Source organism: Lithohypha guttulata, assembly GCF_036872675.1.
Source record: "Lithohypha guttulata strain CCFEE 5908 chromosome Unknown scaffold_5, whole genome shotgun sequence".
Lineage (NCBI taxonomy): Eukaryota > Fungi > Ascomycota > Eurotiomycetes > Chaetothyriales > Trichomeriaceae > Lithohypha > Lithohypha guttulata.
The window spans coordinates 2030176-2047558 of NW_027042754.1; the positions used below are offsets into that span (position 1 = coordinate 2030176).

At 48.9% G+C, this 17383-nt stretch overlaps 7 protein-coding genes across 7 annotated transcripts; 3 read left to right on the forward strand and 4 right to left on the reverse strand.

Moving 5' to 3' along the window:
- Positions 1–507: 507 nt before the first annotated feature.
- On the forward strand, positions 508–1695 carry LTR64_007210 (uncharacterized protein; the record flags this gene model as incomplete). Its single annotated transcript, XM_064901533.1, has 2 exons — positions 508–1456; positions 1508–1695. 2 exons carry the CDS (start codon positions 508–510, stop codon positions 1693–1695), a joined length of 1137 nt encoding a protein of 378 aa, XP_064752609.1.
- A 707-nt stretch (positions 1696–2402) lies between these two features.
- FUM1_2 (fumarase fum1) lies at positions 2403–3855 on the forward strand (the record flags this gene model as incomplete). Its single annotated transcript, XM_064901534.1, has 2 exons — positions 2403–2601; positions 2651–3855. The coding sequence occupies 2 exons, from the start codon at positions 2403–2405 to the stop codon at positions 3853–3855; spliced, it is 1404 nt and encodes a 467-aa protein (XP_064752610.1).
- Positions 3856–4756: 901 nt separating this feature from the next.
- LTR64_007212 (uncharacterized protein) lies at positions 4757–5814 on the forward strand (the record flags this gene model as incomplete). Its single annotated transcript, XM_064901535.1, has 2 exons — positions 4757–4951; positions 5044–5814. 2 exons carry the CDS (start codon positions 4757–4759, stop codon positions 5812–5814), a joined length of 966 nt encoding a protein of 321 aa, XP_064752611.1.
- Positions 5815–6397: 583 nt separating this feature from the next.
- Positions 6398–7817, reverse strand: ALG5 (dolichyl-phosphate beta-glucosyltransferase; the record flags this gene model as incomplete). Its single annotated transcript, XM_064901536.1, has 2 exons — positions 6398–7552; positions 7746–7817. 2 exons carry the CDS (start codon positions 7815–7817, stop codon positions 6398–6400), a joined length of 1227 nt encoding a protein of 408 aa, XP_064752612.1.
- Positions 7818–8135: 318 nt separating this feature from the next.
- YSA1 (ADP-ribose diphosphatase) lies at positions 8136–8919 on the reverse strand (the record flags this gene model as incomplete). The annotated part of the gene is made up of 3 exons (XM_064901537.1): positions 8136–8657; positions 8704–8796; positions 8857–8919. The coding sequence occupies 3 exons, from the start codon at positions 8917–8919 to the stop codon at positions 8136–8138; spliced, it is 678 nt and encodes a 225-aa protein (XP_064752613.1).
- Positions 8920–9266: 347 nt separating this feature from the next.
- Positions 9267–11518, reverse strand: LTR64_007215 (uncharacterized protein; the record flags this gene model as incomplete). Its single annotated transcript, XM_064901538.1, has 2 exons — positions 9267–9596; positions 9647–11518. The coding sequence occupies 2 exons, from the start codon at positions 11516–11518 to the stop codon at positions 9267–9269; spliced, it is 2202 nt and encodes a 733-aa protein (XP_064752614.1).
- A 4359-nt stretch (positions 11519–15877) lies between these two features.
- On the reverse strand, positions 15878–16265 carry LTR64_007216 (uncharacterized protein; the record flags this gene model as incomplete). Its single annotated transcript, XM_064901539.1, has 3 exons — positions 15878–16115; positions 16170–16207; positions 16260–16265. 3 exons carry the CDS (start codon positions 16263–16265, stop codon positions 15878–15880), a joined length of 282 nt encoding a protein of 93 aa, XP_064752615.1.
- Between the last annotated feature and the right edge of the window lie 1118 nt (positions 16266–17383).

Sequence of the window (17383 nt, forward strand, 5' to 3'; positions counted from 1 at the left end):
CACAATCAGCAGCCTCTGAGCCATTTGGTGGCTGAAAAAGGACTCGGAGTCTTCTTGAATGTCCGTCCGCATGACCAATGAAGCGCGTCAAATCCTGGAGTGCGGAAAGTGAATGAATAAAGTTACAAGATCGTACGCGTTGGATTATCAATTTATTTCGTGCCTGAATCGTGACAAGCTGTGACAAACAGACATGGCAAGGACGGGCATTGTCCTGCAAAGAAGAGATCGAAGTATATAGATAGAGCATCAAGTCTGCTGTTCACAAACACAGAAGCACACAGCCTGAGCCTTACAACAATCTAATCTCAGCCCATAAATCTTACTAGGAACGTTGAGGGCTTTAAAACATAGCAATACCGTTGTCCGACATTCTCGCCATCGCCTGCGCTCCTTCGGCCTCCTATACATTCTTTCTCTTCCTCCTACTTCTGCATACACTTATCTGTTATCTTCTTCTCTCAGACATATTCCCCTCGAGTTCGACCTTGCCAGCTCGCCAAAGACATGTCCCTTCACACAGTCGTTGTTATTGGCGCCTCCTTTGGTGGCCTTCCTGTTGCCCATGCACTTCTGAAAGATGTGCTACCAGCATCCGGCAAGGACTACAAGCTCGTTCTGATCAACCCTTCGGAAGAATTCTACTGGAAGATCGGCGCTCCACGAGCGGTTACACGGCCGGATAAGTTGTCTCTCGAGCAGAGTCTCCTCAACTTCGTCCCCACCTTCGAGAAATATGGTGATAAATTCCAATTCATCAAGGGCAAGGTCACAGCTCTTGAGCCCAACTCGAAGGTTGTAGAGGTCAACACAGGCGACAAGATCTCCTACGATCAAGTTGTCATAGCCTCTGGTACCTATTTCGACAACGACATCTGGTCCACCTCACGAGGAACCGAAGCCCTGAGAAATGAGGTGCACGACCTACACAGCAAGTTACCTAATGCTCAGACCGTCATGATTGCGGGTGGTGGCCCCTGTGGTGTGGAGACTGCAGGTGAACTCGGTGAAGCCTATGGTGGTAAGAAAGAAATCACACTCCTATCCGGTAGCGATCGACTCCTCAACAGATTACAAAACCGCAAGCCAAGTCAGCTATCACAGCAGATGCTGGAGAAGATGGGTATCACAGTCACACACAATGTCCAGGTCAAGTCGGCTACAAAAGAGGGTGATAAGACACTAGTTACCCTCAGCAACGGGGAGACCAAGACTGTCGATGTGTATATTGGTGCTGTGGGTGACAAGCCGAACAGCAGTTTTGTACCCAAGGAATGGCTGACCGAGCGTGGCCAAATCAAGACCGACACCAATACTCTTCGAGTAGACGTGCCTGGGGTGACAGGAGTCTACTGCGTCGGTTCAGTCGCAAGCTATTCGGACGGCTCGATCCTCGATACCAAACTAGCATACACCGCTGCAGTTGAGAGTGTGCGTCTTGACATTGATGGAACTAGTAAGTCCTTGAACATCGTAATTGCTGAACACGACACTAACAATGCAACAGATGGCGGCGCCCGAACCAACAAGGTGTACAAGAAAATTCAAGCCGAGATGGCATTCGTCCCTGTTGGTTCTCAGCAAGGTGTTGGCCTTGCATTTGGCTGGAAGTTACCCAGCTTTGTCATCAAAATGGCCAAAGCCAAGGACTACATGATTGGAAACGCCCCCAAACTCATTCAAGGCCAAGCGTAAGCCGCAATCTGGCTTGGTGTGTTCAAATTTGGGATGTTGGCCTTCTTGGGATGATTTGACTTAGCATATTCTGAGATACCCCCAATTTTCCTACCGTAGGGTAAGCAGCAGGCGTATTTGGAACCATGTATATGGTGGAAAGGCTCGAAAGGTACCAGCTATACATGATTAGCCCTTCTAGCATGCATAATAACAGTTGTAATCAAGACATAACACAAACACACTGAACAGTTCCTGTTGTTTTTCGTGCCCTACTTCATCGTCCCCAGCTCCAATGTCGCTGTTCCGGCAAAATCCGTCCGCGACTCGAACCATAAAATTGTTTGGAGAAGGAGCTCTGGACAGTGCTCCTGCGCTTTTTGGTGCATCACTCTCAAGCCTCGCGCTTCAACAGCAGCATTCTTTGCGCAGCTTCCGGTTCGACTTAGTCACAGGCTTTGCCCAGTGGCTCCTTCCGATCTCTTTCTCGTGCTGACTGCAGATATATAGCTGCGCAATCTGCCGTAATGGCTGCCAGAATCAGTACCAGAAGTGCACATGCTCTGAGATCGCAGCTGCGGAGTACAACGAAGACAAGCACCACTTGCTTGCGTTTCTTTGCCCCAGCGTCTTCCCCTCTATTGCAAAGGAATTGTCTCACAAGTCAGTCAGCTACACGCAGACATCTATCCAGGAGCCTAGCTGTGTCATTCAGCACAACCGCAGCAATGGGAAGCACGAGAACAGAAACAGATGCTTTCGGGCCTTTACAGGTCGATAGTACAAGATACTGGGGAGCTCAGACACAGAGATCACTGGGCAACTTCAAGATAAACCAGCCACAGGATCGTATGCCAGATGGTGTTGTGAAGGCTTTCGGCATTCTGAAAGGAGCAGCTGCAAAGGTAAACATGAAATATGGACTAGGTAAGATTATGGACCGGGTACACTAACAGCTGCTGATCACAACTTCCAGATTCCAAGGTTGGCGAGGCTATCGTTCAAGCTGCCGAAGAAGTTGCTTCCCTGAAATTAATTGACCACTTTCCACTCGTTGTTTGGCAGACTGGCTCTGGAACACAATCGAACATGAATGCGAACGAGGTTATTTCGAACCGAGCCATTGAAATTCTGGGCGGAGAGATGGGCAGCAAGAAACCAGTCCATCCCAACGATCACGTTAACATGTCTGCCTCATCCAACGACTCCTTCCCGACCGTCATGCACATTGCCGCGGTCCTTGATCTAGAAGAGAAGCTCGTTCCGGCTTTGACCAACCTCCGTAACGCCCTCGACGGAAAGAGGCAAGCGTTCGACAAGATCATCAAGATTGGCCGCACGCACTTGCAAGATGCAACACCTCTAACTCTTGGTCAGGAGTTTTCTGGCTATGTGGCACAGCTAGATCGCAATCTAGAACGAGTTCAATCAAACATGCCTCATCTGTTACAACTCGCACAAGGAGGCACAGCTGTAGGAACAGGTCTAAACACATTCGAAGGATTTGCAGAAGGTATCGCAGAGGAGGTCTCCAAGACAACGGGCTACAAGTTCATCACAGCACCTAATAAGTTTGAGGTACTAGCGGCACACGACAGTATTGTCGAGGCTTCAGGTACGCTTAACACTCTCGCTTGCTCACTTTTCAAGATCGCAAATGACATCCGTTATCTCGGATCTGGTCCTCGATGTGGTCTGGGCGAGCTCATCCTGCCCGAGAATGAACCAGGCTCTTCTATCATGCCTGGAAAGGTCAATCCGACCCAATGCGAAGCTATGACTATGGTTGCTGCACAAGTCATGGGCAACCACGTTGCAGCAACCGTTGGCGGTCTTTCTGGTCAATTCGAACTCAACGTATTCAAGCCACTCATGATCCGGAATCTTTTACACTCAATACGAATATTGTCCGACTCTATGAACGGCTTTGTCGAGCATTTGGTAGATGGTCTGCAAGCAGATGAGGAAAGAATTGGCAAGCTCCTCCACGAAAGCTTGATGCTTGTAACTTGTCTGAACCCAGTAATTGGCTACGACATGGCTAGCAAAGTTGCAAAGAATGCTCACAAAAAGAAGTTGACTTTGAAGGAAAGTGCTATGGAACTCAAGGCCTTGAGTGAGGAGGACTTCGACAAGCACGTCAGGCCAGAACTGATGCTGGCGCCGAAAGAGAAAAAATAAGCGGCCGCTGCTATTGTATTTCGTAAGTCGTTCATGGACTGGGCTACTAAAAGCTCTCCTTAGTATATCTAGGTCGTACCACATAGCTCACCTGTCGCGGGTGGCCCTTTGTTGTACCAGCAGACCGAACCGCAATTCTTCGTACAAACAGTTGGATACCGAGTCCAGAAGCAGACAGTTTTACACAGGTACTCGGCCATAGTAAATGCAATTGACCTCGGTTCGCCTTGTCCAGCTGACTGTCGAGATCATGCCTTCTTCAATTCTCTGCTACTACTACAAAAGGAGGGTGACTGCTTACCATACGCGCTTGAACTCAGTCACGTAGTGTCTGTACTAACGATACGAGCTCGTATGGTTTAAAGTGACCCTAGTGTGTCCACTGCGAAGTTTCTCGGAAGCTAAGCTCCAGATCGCGGTTCTTGGCGGGATTGGTAGAGTCTATTTTGCCGCATCAGCCATTTCATAATAGCTGCAAGTATACGATATGGGGATACTACTGGTTGACATCTAAACAGAGATAAGCGGAAGCAACCAGATCGACAGGACGCAGTTTCGCGAAGTGATCTTACGACAGGGAAACCCAACATGATCGCATCTAGAACCTGGGTCAAGTCCACTATTCAGGGAGAGTTCGCATCTAGTCATCATAGTGGCGGACCAGGCCGCGCTTCGATATTTATCAGTTCAGGTTCTTCGAAAGGAGGTGACCAATGCTCAGGAAGACCGCCAGCACAGCTGTTGCTGCTGCCGTTTGCCATCCCTCTGCCACGTCTCAGGTGGCTCTATCGCAGGGGTCATGCTATGGAGTGATCGTAAACAGCTTCTACTTCTCCTCCACCAACATCACATTTGACACCACGACTTTGGGGTACTGGCATCACTGCCACTGAAACTTAGGATGCTTTCAGGCCGATACCCAACATGGCAGAATGCAAGACTCAAGACGATAGCCAGCATTGTCTTCTGTATCGTGGCTCTTGTGCTTGTCTATGAAGAGAGGGCTGTACTCGATCCACGCAAGGCAAACGTGGTTTCGGTGCTACCATCCATTCCGAGCTTCATCTGGCACGTCTTTCTTCACAAAAGAGAGATAGTAAGTTTCACCAGAGATTCAGACCAGCGTCTCGAGATAACGTTGTATTGCTGGCTGATCTTCCCTAATCTCCAAGCTAACGACCATATAAGGATCCAAAACTTCAAACAGCAATTCATTCCTGGGCCGAGCTCAATCCAGAACATGAGTATCATCTCGTCGACACGGTCGGCGCAACTGATATCCTCTTTGACCTTTACAAAACACGTCCGGATGTCGTCCACACTTTCCAGAGCCTTGAGTCAACCGTGATGCGAGCAGACTTCCTCCGCTACGTCCTGCTGGCTCGCTATGGCGGCGTCTACACCGACGTCGACACCGAGGCGATCATCCCAATCAACCACTGGATTCCAGAAGCCTACAAGAACTTCACTCGCGTTGTCATCGGCATAGAGTACGATCAACTCGAAGAAGAACGTCACGTCACCATGCCACATTCCCTATCTCTATGTCAATGGACAATCGCAGCAACAGCTAACCATCCACTGCTATGGTATGCCGTCGAAGAAACCATGTACCAGATCCACAGTCTCGCAGACAGCTATCAAACAGACGTTGAACACTTACGCCCCACGGACAAAGAAGTCATCGTCACTACCGGACCAGGTCTTTGGACTGCGAGCGTCATCAAGCACCTTCGAAATAAGGGTTATCACAACATCACTTATGCGGATTTTAGTGGGCTGAAGGAGCCGAAGCTCATTGATGATATCTTGATCCTGCCTATTGATGCTTTTGGAACGGGGCAGCCGCATAGTGGCTCGAATAAGGAGGGGTCTCCGGATGCTTTGGCAAGACACTTGTTCAGTATGAGTTGGAGACATGGTTGTACACCGGGAGATTCGGCTCCATGTTGGGATTGAGGTATTTTGGATACTATTGTGCAGGACTGAAGACCGAGGACGCAAAGAAAAATCCGCTTGAAAAAAACAATACAGCTTTATGTGTCGAGATTCATCCATGAGATGATTAAATTCAACATTGACCCATGTTCATGCTTGCGGTCGAGCCAAATGCATCCGAAAGTCAGCATTTCCGAGCATATTCGATTTCAAGTATCAGAGCCGCTTTCATGAATGTGCAGAAGACCAATCTGGATTTTGACACTGAAAGCACGCATCGCGATGTTGTTCTCACATCAGACTGATAGTGTTTCTGGGAACCTATCTGAGAAGCATGTGGACGCCTAGTCTATATAACCAGAAAGCTCCTCTGTGGGATGCAAGGCAGTAACGGGCACACCAACTAGGCCTGGCAGGAGTCAACCACGGCCATCTTTGAAGGACATTACTTGAGAACGTAAAGTGATCTATCTGCGAGCTGACTTGTATTCTGATAAAGGATTGGTTGGAAGAACGAGTAAAGAGGAGACTCTAAGGGATTCTAGGTGAGATATAACGTTCACGCTCCGAGCTAGGATAGTATTGTATGTTGAATATGGTCCTGTTAGCTATATATCCCAGTTCCCCAACATACTCTTAACAAGAACAGATTCCAAGCCATTTTCAAACTATCCTTGATGACATCCAACTTGCTTCCTGCAACTTCCTTCCACCCTATAGGTACCTCTACTACAGGGATTACCGCGAATTCGGCAAGCATCAGCATTTCCACGTCGAAGATCCATCCTTCCATATGCATGTGTGGTATGATATATGGCAGGCATGCACGTGTAAAGAGCTTGAACCCACACTGGGTGTCTTTTACACGTGCTGTCTTCGGAGGTGTTAACGTACGAATGAAGATGTGAAAACAGTGCATGAGGAAGTTCCGCAGCTTACTCCTCTGCACGACGGCGGCGCTATTCACCATATGCGCCCTCGAGCCGACTGCAACAGCACGAGACTGAGAGTCGGCTATATCGTCGGCTGCTGTGACGAGTTTGGGAAGATCAGAAATGTCACTGGCTCCGTCGGCGTCGGCGAAGAGGACATAGGAGCCTCGTGCGTGGCGCATGCCGTGTGTGACGGCACCACCCTTGCCTCTATTACTCTCGAGTGAGATAAGCCGTATACTGTCAGGTGGAATATTGACTGCTGTCTTCGGATTAGGGGTCCATGGTCCGCTGGCTGGTCGTGGATGGGAGGGTAAAAGATGTGTTCGGGTAAAATGCTCTGCGACTTTGACCGTCGCATCGGTGCTGCCGTCATCTACCAGGAGAATTTCCCATCCTTTCGGCGCCAGGTCTTCATATATTCCTGTTGGTGGTTTCTGATATAGCATCTGAGATTGAGTCTGCCGCTTCTTGATCGCACTGCCATTGACTTCTTGTTTTCCCACAGGTTTCGGCTGGGGTAGATTACTGTAATGCTTTTCTAAGAAGTTCACAGCCTCTTCTAGCATGCCAATCAACCTCTTTTCCTCGTTGTAGGCTGGAATAACTAGGGTCATAAACACTTGAGCTGGTTGGACGTATTTTTGCACATTGAACTCCTGGTTCTTCGCTTTCGCATCTAGCCACTTCCGCTTTGCTTCGTCGACCCAACACGGCAGATCTTTGGGCTGAGTGAGTTTGCCATCCTTGTCAAGGGTCCTGTACTTTTTCTCGGAGGGAAGAGGCCGCCGTGGATAGGGTACCACGAATGTAATAAAGAGAAATATCTAGACTGTGTTTAGTGCAAATATACAGGCGCTGTCTGCTCACGCACCAGCAGAAGGACACCAAAACCGACCCATATCAGTATGAAAGGAATCAGTGACCAGTGCCATTCTCCTTCAGTATGGATCAAAGCAATGAAATAGTTTCCCAGAACCTTCTCTTTCCCCCACTCAACCATGTTGGGTGTAGTCTTACCAGCACGGTTGCCGAAGAAAACTGGACCTGAAAGTCGGGATAGACGCTCTGTGAGGCCAGGAAATAGTACATGGGCATTCAATCTGTATATTTCAATATTGACAGCTACCAGTCCCACGTAAACGTGTTCTTTTCGCGAGAAGCACTCAGCGGAGCGATCATGCAGGGTTGCGACGCCATCCCGGGAGCTGGGGTAGCCGCAGACGATGTTCAAAGCTTAAGTTCCAGGTACATAACCTAAATTCAGAGCACATCAAGCAGGGTTGATGTACACTTGTCGTTGCTTCTACTGGCATGATCTACTACCACAGTGCGACTGCTCTGTAATACAATCTTGCTTGTACTATTGTGTCGGTACAGTCTGTGTCCAGATCGACAACATGACTCTCCTCAAGCAGGCCTTGTCATTGCCTCTTTCCATTTTTTGGCAATCTCCATGCCCTGAGCAAGTGTACCAACCCTCGCGTCTATGGCATATCCCTCCTGTTCAAGCTTCTCAAGCTCATTCCACATGTTATCGAGCGGTATCGTGAACGACTCAATGTACTCGCTATCCTCTAGTTCTGGCTGAGGGTTTTGATTCCTGGGGTCATTCATATCAACCTCTACGAAGATCATTTTTGTGTTGGTGTTACAGAAGCCTGGATCGTTGAACATCACAAATCCCTCTGCTGCTTTAGCATCCTTCGGGAGAGTTCCGATATATCCAGTCTCTTCCTTCAGCTCGCGAACAGCCGAGTCACCTGGACTCTCTCCTTCATCGATCAGTCCGGAAGGCACTTCGATTGTGACTTTGTCTATTGGAGGACGGAACTGCTTCTGCAAAAGCATCGATGGGCCCGATGAGGATTTTGGATCATTGAGGATCGCGACTACTCCCACTGCGTCGACGGTGCTGTTCTTCCCCCGTGTCTGTGGTCACATTAGTACATGTCTTTCACCTTCCCAAATTGCTCACCTGTCTTTCTGCAGTCTCCCAAATTCTTTCCTTGCCCGAAGGATCTTGCCACTTGATTCTGTTCAATCTTATCCATTTGGCCTCATCTGTCGGCTACCGCACCTTAGCTCCTGCATCAGCTATAGCATGTTGTGATCCCGCGAATCAGCCTACCATTGTGTCTACGCTCAGGACTTTCGCCGAAGCTGGAGAGTATGAAGTGTTGTTGTTCGCCATTCTGATCGATTGTCGCAAAGTACTAGCCAGACGAATACCACGCATTAGTACTATCATTCACAAATCGCGAACAACAACGAGACTTCCTGAGGTCGATTACTGCAACAGTCTTATTGACGTCATTTAAGAGTTTGGTACCGAGCCATCGTTATACATACACGAATCACACTCCACACACTCGATGTACACAGTCAGGTTGTGAGAACACGACTATGTATTCTCAATAGAAGAGTGAGGTCTCACTCGTCAAGCCTTATTTCTTCCATGCCCTCAATTGTGCGTCATCAAGGACCGACTTGGGCAAAGTTGTCTCGTCGTGTTTACACATGTCTCTGAAGGGGCTCTTCCTATCTTCTCTTCGCAGCCCTTTCGTCTGCCGCCTCGTCATCAGCAGGACGACCGCGTTTCCTGCCTCTGGCATCAGGTTGTTGGGCGTGCACTTCTCGCGCCGCAATTCGAGCCTCGGCGTGGCGCTCGACAAGAGGCCATGCTTGGTAGTCCTGTTCCTTGCTGCATCGAACCTGAAAGCGCTCACAAGGAGTACAGATCCGGTTTTCATTCTCGCGATGTCCCCAACAATTAATTCCATTGTCACAACAGTGTTTGCATGCAAAAGCGTCCGGATTCTGTCTCAATTTTCCAGCGTCATTCTCAACCTTCGGAAGGTCTTCTTTGAACTAATCCATCGTTATTTTGTGGCAATGGGGAAAGAAACGACAAAACTTACCGGCCAATTCGGAGCATAAACATAATCCTCAACCAAACCAAACCATCGCATCAGTTTAAACAGTGCTTCCTCATATCGAACTGACGATAGCGTCAGTTCGCCATTCAGAAACCACTTTTCCTGCCCCACTTCCCGCGCTATATCCTGTTGTACATTACCAGTCCGCTTTATGTCTGGACTGTACTTGAAAAAGAGCCAGTCCTGGAACATCCGCCTGATCTCATCCCACGCGGCATTGTATCCCTCAGCAAGCATTCGCAAGTCCTCTCGATACAGGTCAACCTCAGTGTATTTTGTGTATCTGTCCCTAGTCGGTTTCAGAGCCTTCCACACCCAGTCCTGCTCCTCTTCTGTTGGGGCTGCGAAATCTCGAGGGTCGGAGTAATCGGTTTCTCCCCTGCCAAGGTTGGGTTGATACGTTCCTTGTGGTGGAGGATCCGTCTTGAGGAGACGAGGTGCATAACGATATTTGCTGATTCTGTAGGTGGACCATTCCTCGACCCAGATGATTTGTTCCTTGAATGACGGTGGGTTTCCTGTTCCGAGGACTACAGGTACTATGGTTATTGCATCTTTCTCGAGTTGCCTAGGTGTTCGGGGTACTCCACCTAGACTTTGGGGTCGCCAAAAGTTGCGTGTTGCTGGGTCTTGGCCACCCACAGCAGATACAGAGTTACGCTCTTGTGGAGTGGGCGTCTGAGGTATAGCAGGCTGTGGTTGCTGTTGATGTTGACGTTGAGCCTGGCCTATGAACTGGACGTCCGAGTCTTGGAATCCTCGCTGACGCACTTGTGGTGCTCGAAACGCTGTAGGTGGATTGGAACTGGTGACCGAAGTCTGCACTGGAGTTGGAGGCTGTGGGACACGTGGATTTGCAGAAGCAGGAGTAGCGCCTCTTCCGTGGCCATTCCGTTTCCTCTTTCGCTGTCGCGTCTGCGTTGGCACAGGATTGTTCGAGTCTGTGACAACAGGCTGCAGAGTGGGTATAGCCGCGGGAGTCGGAGCTGCACCCCTTTGATTTGGAGGTTGAGATTGAGGCTGAGCTGAACTAGGCAATTGCTGTGGCCCTCTTGGTCTCTGCTGATCATGGTGTGCTCGGCGTGTGTTGTTTGTGTTGCTGGATGGGGGTAGCGTCTGGTTCAAACTCGATGACGGTGCATTATTGTTTGTGTTCGGATTTCTTCGTGGTGGGTTGCCTCGTTGAACGTTCTGTGTCTGACGAGAGCTTGCAGCTAGTCCCTGTCTTGCCCAATCCTGTGCTCCTGGGTGTGGTGATTCAACCTTGAACGGTCGTCCCGGTGCTTGTGGTACTGAAACAGGATTCGAGCTGGTAAATGGACCCTGTGGAAGTCCTGAAGGACTTGGTGCTCGGCTTTGAAGCAACGACTGGAAATGTTGGTTGTTCGGAACTCGAGTTTGTTGGGGAATGTTAGGTTGAGTACCGGGAAGTCGTAGATGCGCCAATGGGTCTGTCTGCCACTGGTTCACTGCTGACAAAGATTGCGTGTCATTAGGTATTTGTGGAGAGGGCATTCGCGACGGCTGATCAGCAAACAGCCCGCCGAATGTGACATTGTTCTGGACATACGGCACATTGGGGCGCTTGAGTCCATGTCTTCCACCTGTATTGTTAGAGCCTTGTAACTGTTGTATCTGCTGCGGTTTCCGCAAGCCCGGATGTTGTGGACCTAAAGGTTGTGGATTGAGACGTTGTTGCGGGTTAGGAGGGACCCGTTGCGACTGTTGCTGGTTGGGCTGCTGTCGTCTCGATTGGTGAAATCCGTGTTGCTGCTGGCTTGCTGGACTGTTTCTCGGCACGTTTCTGGGCCCACGTTCGTCCTGATTTGGCGTACCAGGACGTTGGTTTGCCATACTTGCTGCTGGATGGATCGAGGCCAAGTCATCTTGTGAGCGTTCATCAGATAGCTGGATGGTGGTCCGTGCGCATCCGGTAATAGAACTATCACAGACAATGCGATTTCGACCGCTCGAACGGATCCGGTAAGCAGCTGGTTTCTGCGTTCATTGTTCAGGTCAGGCTGTTCCACAAGGGTAGTATCTGTAACTCTTTGGAGGACCAGGCGGTCGACCTAGTCAACGAGGACATCAGATAAGTGTTGCTAAAGCATCGCTGAGGTGCAGAGACGAGCTGTGCTCAAGAGTGCATTTACCTCACCATACATAGTGAGATAAGAATGATGCTGAGACTGTGTTGATCTGGTGGTTGGGAACTAAGCTTTAGAGCCGTAATATCGCAATCATAGGAAGATGGGAGAACTGCTGGTCCCTTACGTCTAGGGAATAGATACGCATCTCTCAACAGAGTCCTAGACTTATAGTTAGTACTAGCATGTGTCAAGGAGATTCGTCTGTAGGGGATGCTGTGCTGAGATGACGCCAACGCCGTAATGACTCTTGTCAAAAGCCTCCCAAGCCTGCGTAAACACAAAGATTTGATTCCCCAGGCGCTCTGCATCTCATTGGAGGGTCTCATCAATCCCGACGATGTCTTGGTCGGATTCAACAGTGACATCGTGGTATCGCTTTTTGAATTGTAGTACGGTCAGGCCGAGTACATTCGCAACGACCCTCTCGTCATTGCTTGCAAGAAAGCATCTCGTCGTCGCCACCCAATGTGGAGGTAGTTGGAAAGCAATATTGCAATTTATGAACACCTCGTTTTCGGGTTCCCCGGTTTACGAGATCTCCAGCTTACCTCACCATACTCTTGCACTGGACATTTAAATTTGTATGAGCTAGCATGACAATAAAAAGCAAAAAGAAACGTAATCTTGACAAGAGTGGGATTCTGCTATATATTAGTAGGAGTATTGTTGATGCAGAAGAGTCACATACTGAACCCACTGTACAATATTAGTTACTGGTCAAGACGAACTTTACACAAGTACATACCGCGGTTTCCCACTGCGGTTCTGGGTTCATAAGCATAGCTTAAGATACCTAAACACAGCGCCTTAACCACTCGGCCATCTTGCTATTTAGGCGTCAGAATAACATTCCGGTGAAAGAAGCTCGTAACTGGTTCCTCAGGGGCTGGTACGAGTTTTCGATTTTACTCACCCAGAATCTGTGCGTTGATTTAAGGGGCAAATTTTGGAAACAGCGTATATCATAGAGTAATATCCGGGGCTATCATTCGTCGTCTAGATAACATGGATCGCTTGCGAGTACTTGTAAGTAAGAGGTGGACACGTTCATCTTCTTGGAGTCTCAACTGCCTGGCGATTGTGGTTCCAACCATTCAAGGACTTGAGCGGGCATCTCTGATCAGGCATTCGTGCTGGACAAATGGTATGTACGGTGCATCGTGCCTTCCAGGATGCGCATACAGCTCTACACAGCAAGTTATCCGATCAGTATTTACAAGTAAAGTGGTGGCAACTGCCTGGTTTCCAAGCAGGTTGGGGTTAAAAGCACGACTTTTTACTCAATAATCCAGACCCGGCAGATTTCTGAAACATGCATGACAGTGCTCGATTAGCTTTACTTGCAACGGAAACTCCTAATCGGACAATGATTTGATATATTGTATTCTTTGAAAGTTCAATATTTTGTGTGCTCAACATGTTCTCGGGGACTTTATGTGGCTCCTGAGGTAAGTCCAGTTTCGCACAAGCAGAATTAGGCAGCACATTCAAGCTGGTGGCACATGAGCACTCAAAACATGCGGCCTAGTTCTGCTAAGCGAGGTGCCTGGAATGTACTGTGATCCGATGCCATCCGCATGACCTTCCAGCTTTGTCATGTTCTGAGCTGGTGGCTTGCATCTCTTCCACTAGCCCGCACCCGCCCTTTGTCGCAAGCCTGAGGTGTGGCTGGAGTTCCGAATACGGCCACACATCCGTTAAGGATTACCCCCAAATATTCGATCTTGCGAGCCTGCGAGACCAGTATTTTCAAGCTGCTCGTGTGATCACTATTTTTGTGCCATGTGTCCCTTCGCGTCGAAGGCGAGCTACTTGTGGTGTGGTTGACTTCGGTGTGACTCACACGACTCGTGATGCGACTGATCCTGAAGGTGTGGTCCAAACAAATACATGAAATTATTTGCCTGGCAGGTGCATGGCTGAAGCACCAGCTGTTCTCGTTCTGCAGGCGCACGACTTCTGAAGCGATCACGACTGATACCGCGGTGATCTTTGTCGTCATGTGAATGAAAAAAATAGTGTTCCAATGTGCGTTCAATGCCTGCTACTGGTTGCTTAGGCAGAGAGCGTTCCTGAGTATGAACGCCGTAGCATGGTGGTCAAATTGCGACATTAATGTTGCTGTATATGTAGCAATGGTGAAACAAGGTTGAAAGAATCATTTTGTCGTTCAACGACGTCCAAAGATTTTACTGATCCGTTTGTTCTTTTTCTGCGCATCACTGCTTGATTGTGAGCTCAAGTTTTCTGACGAGCTATTGCTTGCTGCACTTGTTTCCGAGGAAGTGCGACTGCGCGTATGGAAGTCAACATTGTTAATGATGTCCTCCAGCCGTACATCAGATTCTGGCGACGTCGTCCTGTATGTATCGTCAAGGATCTCAGTAAATTTGGAAGGCATCTCTTGTGACTGCTGTAGGAAAGTCGACAAATGTGGTGAAGACTGTGAAATCGAAGTGGACTGCAGTGAGTTGTGGGACGAAACCAGGAGATGTTGACAGACCGCGAGTTGGGGGAAGCCATTAGGTTTTAACCACTTTCCTCTAATCAATAGCTTCGTGCAAAACGGTCTCACTTCCAGACACATTTAGTGCCGACCCCAGGCTGAGATGATCAACAACGTGGCGCCGAGTTTGTTCTCAGGGTCTCGCATGCTCGAGGACGGATCCGCAGTACTTTGCCCAACACAGGTTACGTGCTATGGAGAGTGTGGCGATGGACGCATTTAGCTCGGACGACGTCTTGCGGACATGGCAGCTTCTGACGACGACCAGGCTAAAACGACCAGGGGTCGACCCACACAGGATCCGCAGGACAACCAGAGACGAGTTCTGTGGCTTGAACACAGTGCCAGACGCAAAGCTCGTGGTTGAGGAGCAAAATACTGGAGATCCAGTTCATTGCAGGTGGACAATATTTTCTTCTCCCACCTTGTGCTCTGGTTCAATCTGATCAAATTGCGTTTGACTTTAAGTCGAGCCAGACGCATTGTAACTTTTTCGCACCATTGCCCCTGCAGAAGCACAGTGCAGAAGGAATAGCTTCAAGACTTCTGAAGGCTCGTACCAAATTTGTGAACGAAATCTCGGAATTCGGCTCGTAGTTGTGCGAAACTTTTGAGGGACGATGTCGCTGTTGAATCGCTTACCTCGTCACCAGGTTACCGGCAGAAATTCGTTAAACCATCTCGGGCAAGGCAGATGCATTTGGCTGCAATGCTCGCTCTGCCGCGACAAGCACACACACCAACATGATGGCATTGCTCAATATTCGTCACAATGTGCGTCACTTGTTCGTCAGCTGTAGTGAAGGCCACATAATCAACTCGTTAATGTCTACTATGCAATAGTACACAAATAAGTCTGCTTGACAAGCATCGGCGTGTGTAGGCATGCATGATATCATTTCTACTGACTCATGGATGACTTGCTTTCCATACATTCCGGCCATGTCAATAACAATCTGATCGCTGTGTCATCACAGCATATCCACAACGTGTAGTTGAAACGCGTTCAGAGGCAAGTAATGCGTAGCCGCGCAGCGCGTGGATGCTGGTGTTAGAGTCAGCAGTCCTCACTGTGAACTCGCGAAGCAAGGATGAGTATGAGCGTGGAATGAGTACAGCACCCAAACAGTCATTCCCAATACCCATATACACTCACCCCCTCTCCGTCACCTTTACATATGCAGTGCCATCACGAGAAGCTTCAGCAGCGCTGCTCTACAGTAGACAATTCGTGCGCAGATCCAACCCTTCAGCTGCTGACGCTGTTCCCTGAGATACCGGTGTTGTGGTTGTCGACCCGACTTCGTAGACTTCATGGTTCTGTGTGAGCTTTCTTCCAACTCTTTGGTCTGTATTCTTCCTCGTCACGTCTTCTCTCGTCAATTTAGGATGTGACAAGACAACATCGCTATCGTCTAGCGTTAGCTGGAAACATTCGACTCCCAGTATACCGTCGAGACCTGCATATCGGTGGTAGGATGTCATCTGTCATCCTCCTTGAGCTAAGTTGTAGTGTTTGTTCTGACAGGCTGCGCTCGCACAATCGTCGCGCTCCGTTCAGCCTTCCATCTTAACATCGCCGGAAGCACCATTCATTTCCACGCCTTTCGCCGCGGATATCCAGAGGACGTTGTTACAGCGTATCAGTACCTGTCCGAGCGTGCCCGTTTGTTTGCGGTCGATGTACTCCTCTGTGTTGTTGAGTTGGATATTCATGTATGAATCGACGCTGACGAGGACACCCTTGTACTCGGTCTGACCCCACTTGAGTCGAACAATCACTTCCTCATTAATCCTGTAAAGTATATCAGCCATGATTCCAAGGGTCGTGGGTATACGTTACACGTACAGTGACTGCAGCAGCGGTCGAGGGTTGACAGGTGTAAACTGCGATTTTGTCAGTGACAACAGTTTCTGATCTTCGAAGATAGTCACACACATTCATGCTCGTGCTTTTTGTCTGTGCTTGTAAATTGAGACTCGGGCCGAAGTTGGTTCACACAGTCAAGGATTTAATTACAGCGCGTGAATTTCGTAGATATTCGCGTTCAGATGAGAGAAGGCTCAATTGTATTTTGCGACAGCCTTGTGGATCAGTCTACCTCCCGAACCTTGCCTCAGCCAGTAGTTAGTACGTGTCTATCATCCGGCCATGTCATTGCGCACTCCGAACTTGTCGAACGGTCTCCTGCGACGAAACTGATTGCTTCTCTTCCTCTCTAGAAACGTTCGATATGGTGGTTCGTGATCGAAATCCTCTGCTTGAAGCAGCCTATGACCTCTATGCCCTTCTGATTTCCCACTTGATATCTTTGATACTGACTTCCTCGCCAGCCTTTTCGTCGTAATCGAACCATTCGCCCTCCGACAAATCGATGCCCGTGAATTTCGTTCCTGATTCTGCTCCAACCGCTTCCCATTCACCCTGGCATCACGTCAGCCTGTACTCGTGGTCGAACGATAAGAACTTTACATCAGCCTTAAACTCAGTAAACTCCAGCCCTCTTGTATCGATCTCAATGATATTCTTCGCCCTTGCCGGCGAGACTGCCTCGTATGAAGCGGGAGCAGCCTTGATTGTAGCACTTGACTCTCGCTTGCAATTCTTGCATCTCCATACGAAGTTGGCCTCGCCTCGACTCCCAGATAGGTCGTTCGTCTCATGGCGACTTATACTGACGAGGTTTGGATGTGTTTCTCTACACGACGTGCATTGAACCTTGAATGTGTAGTAGTATGGTGTATCTGGCGCATCTGTTGGTTTCAGATCTGTGACGCTGTACGAATTTAGTGAAGATCCCATATTGCATTTGCGAGAGCAGTACCCTTGAAGCTCCGCTATTAGTGCCAGGGCGAGCATATTGAGTGTAATCAGAACAACAGGTATTCTTTCGTCGAATTGCTAACAAGTTATTTCTACTACGACGCAAAGAAGAGAACATCTTAGGCTGTGTCTCAGTTCGAGCGACTAGGACTTATCAAGTTGCCGACATGCTCCACGATACTGTATACGGGACAGGCAACCCAATTTCTGATCAACTATGAACCCAATACGAAATAAAA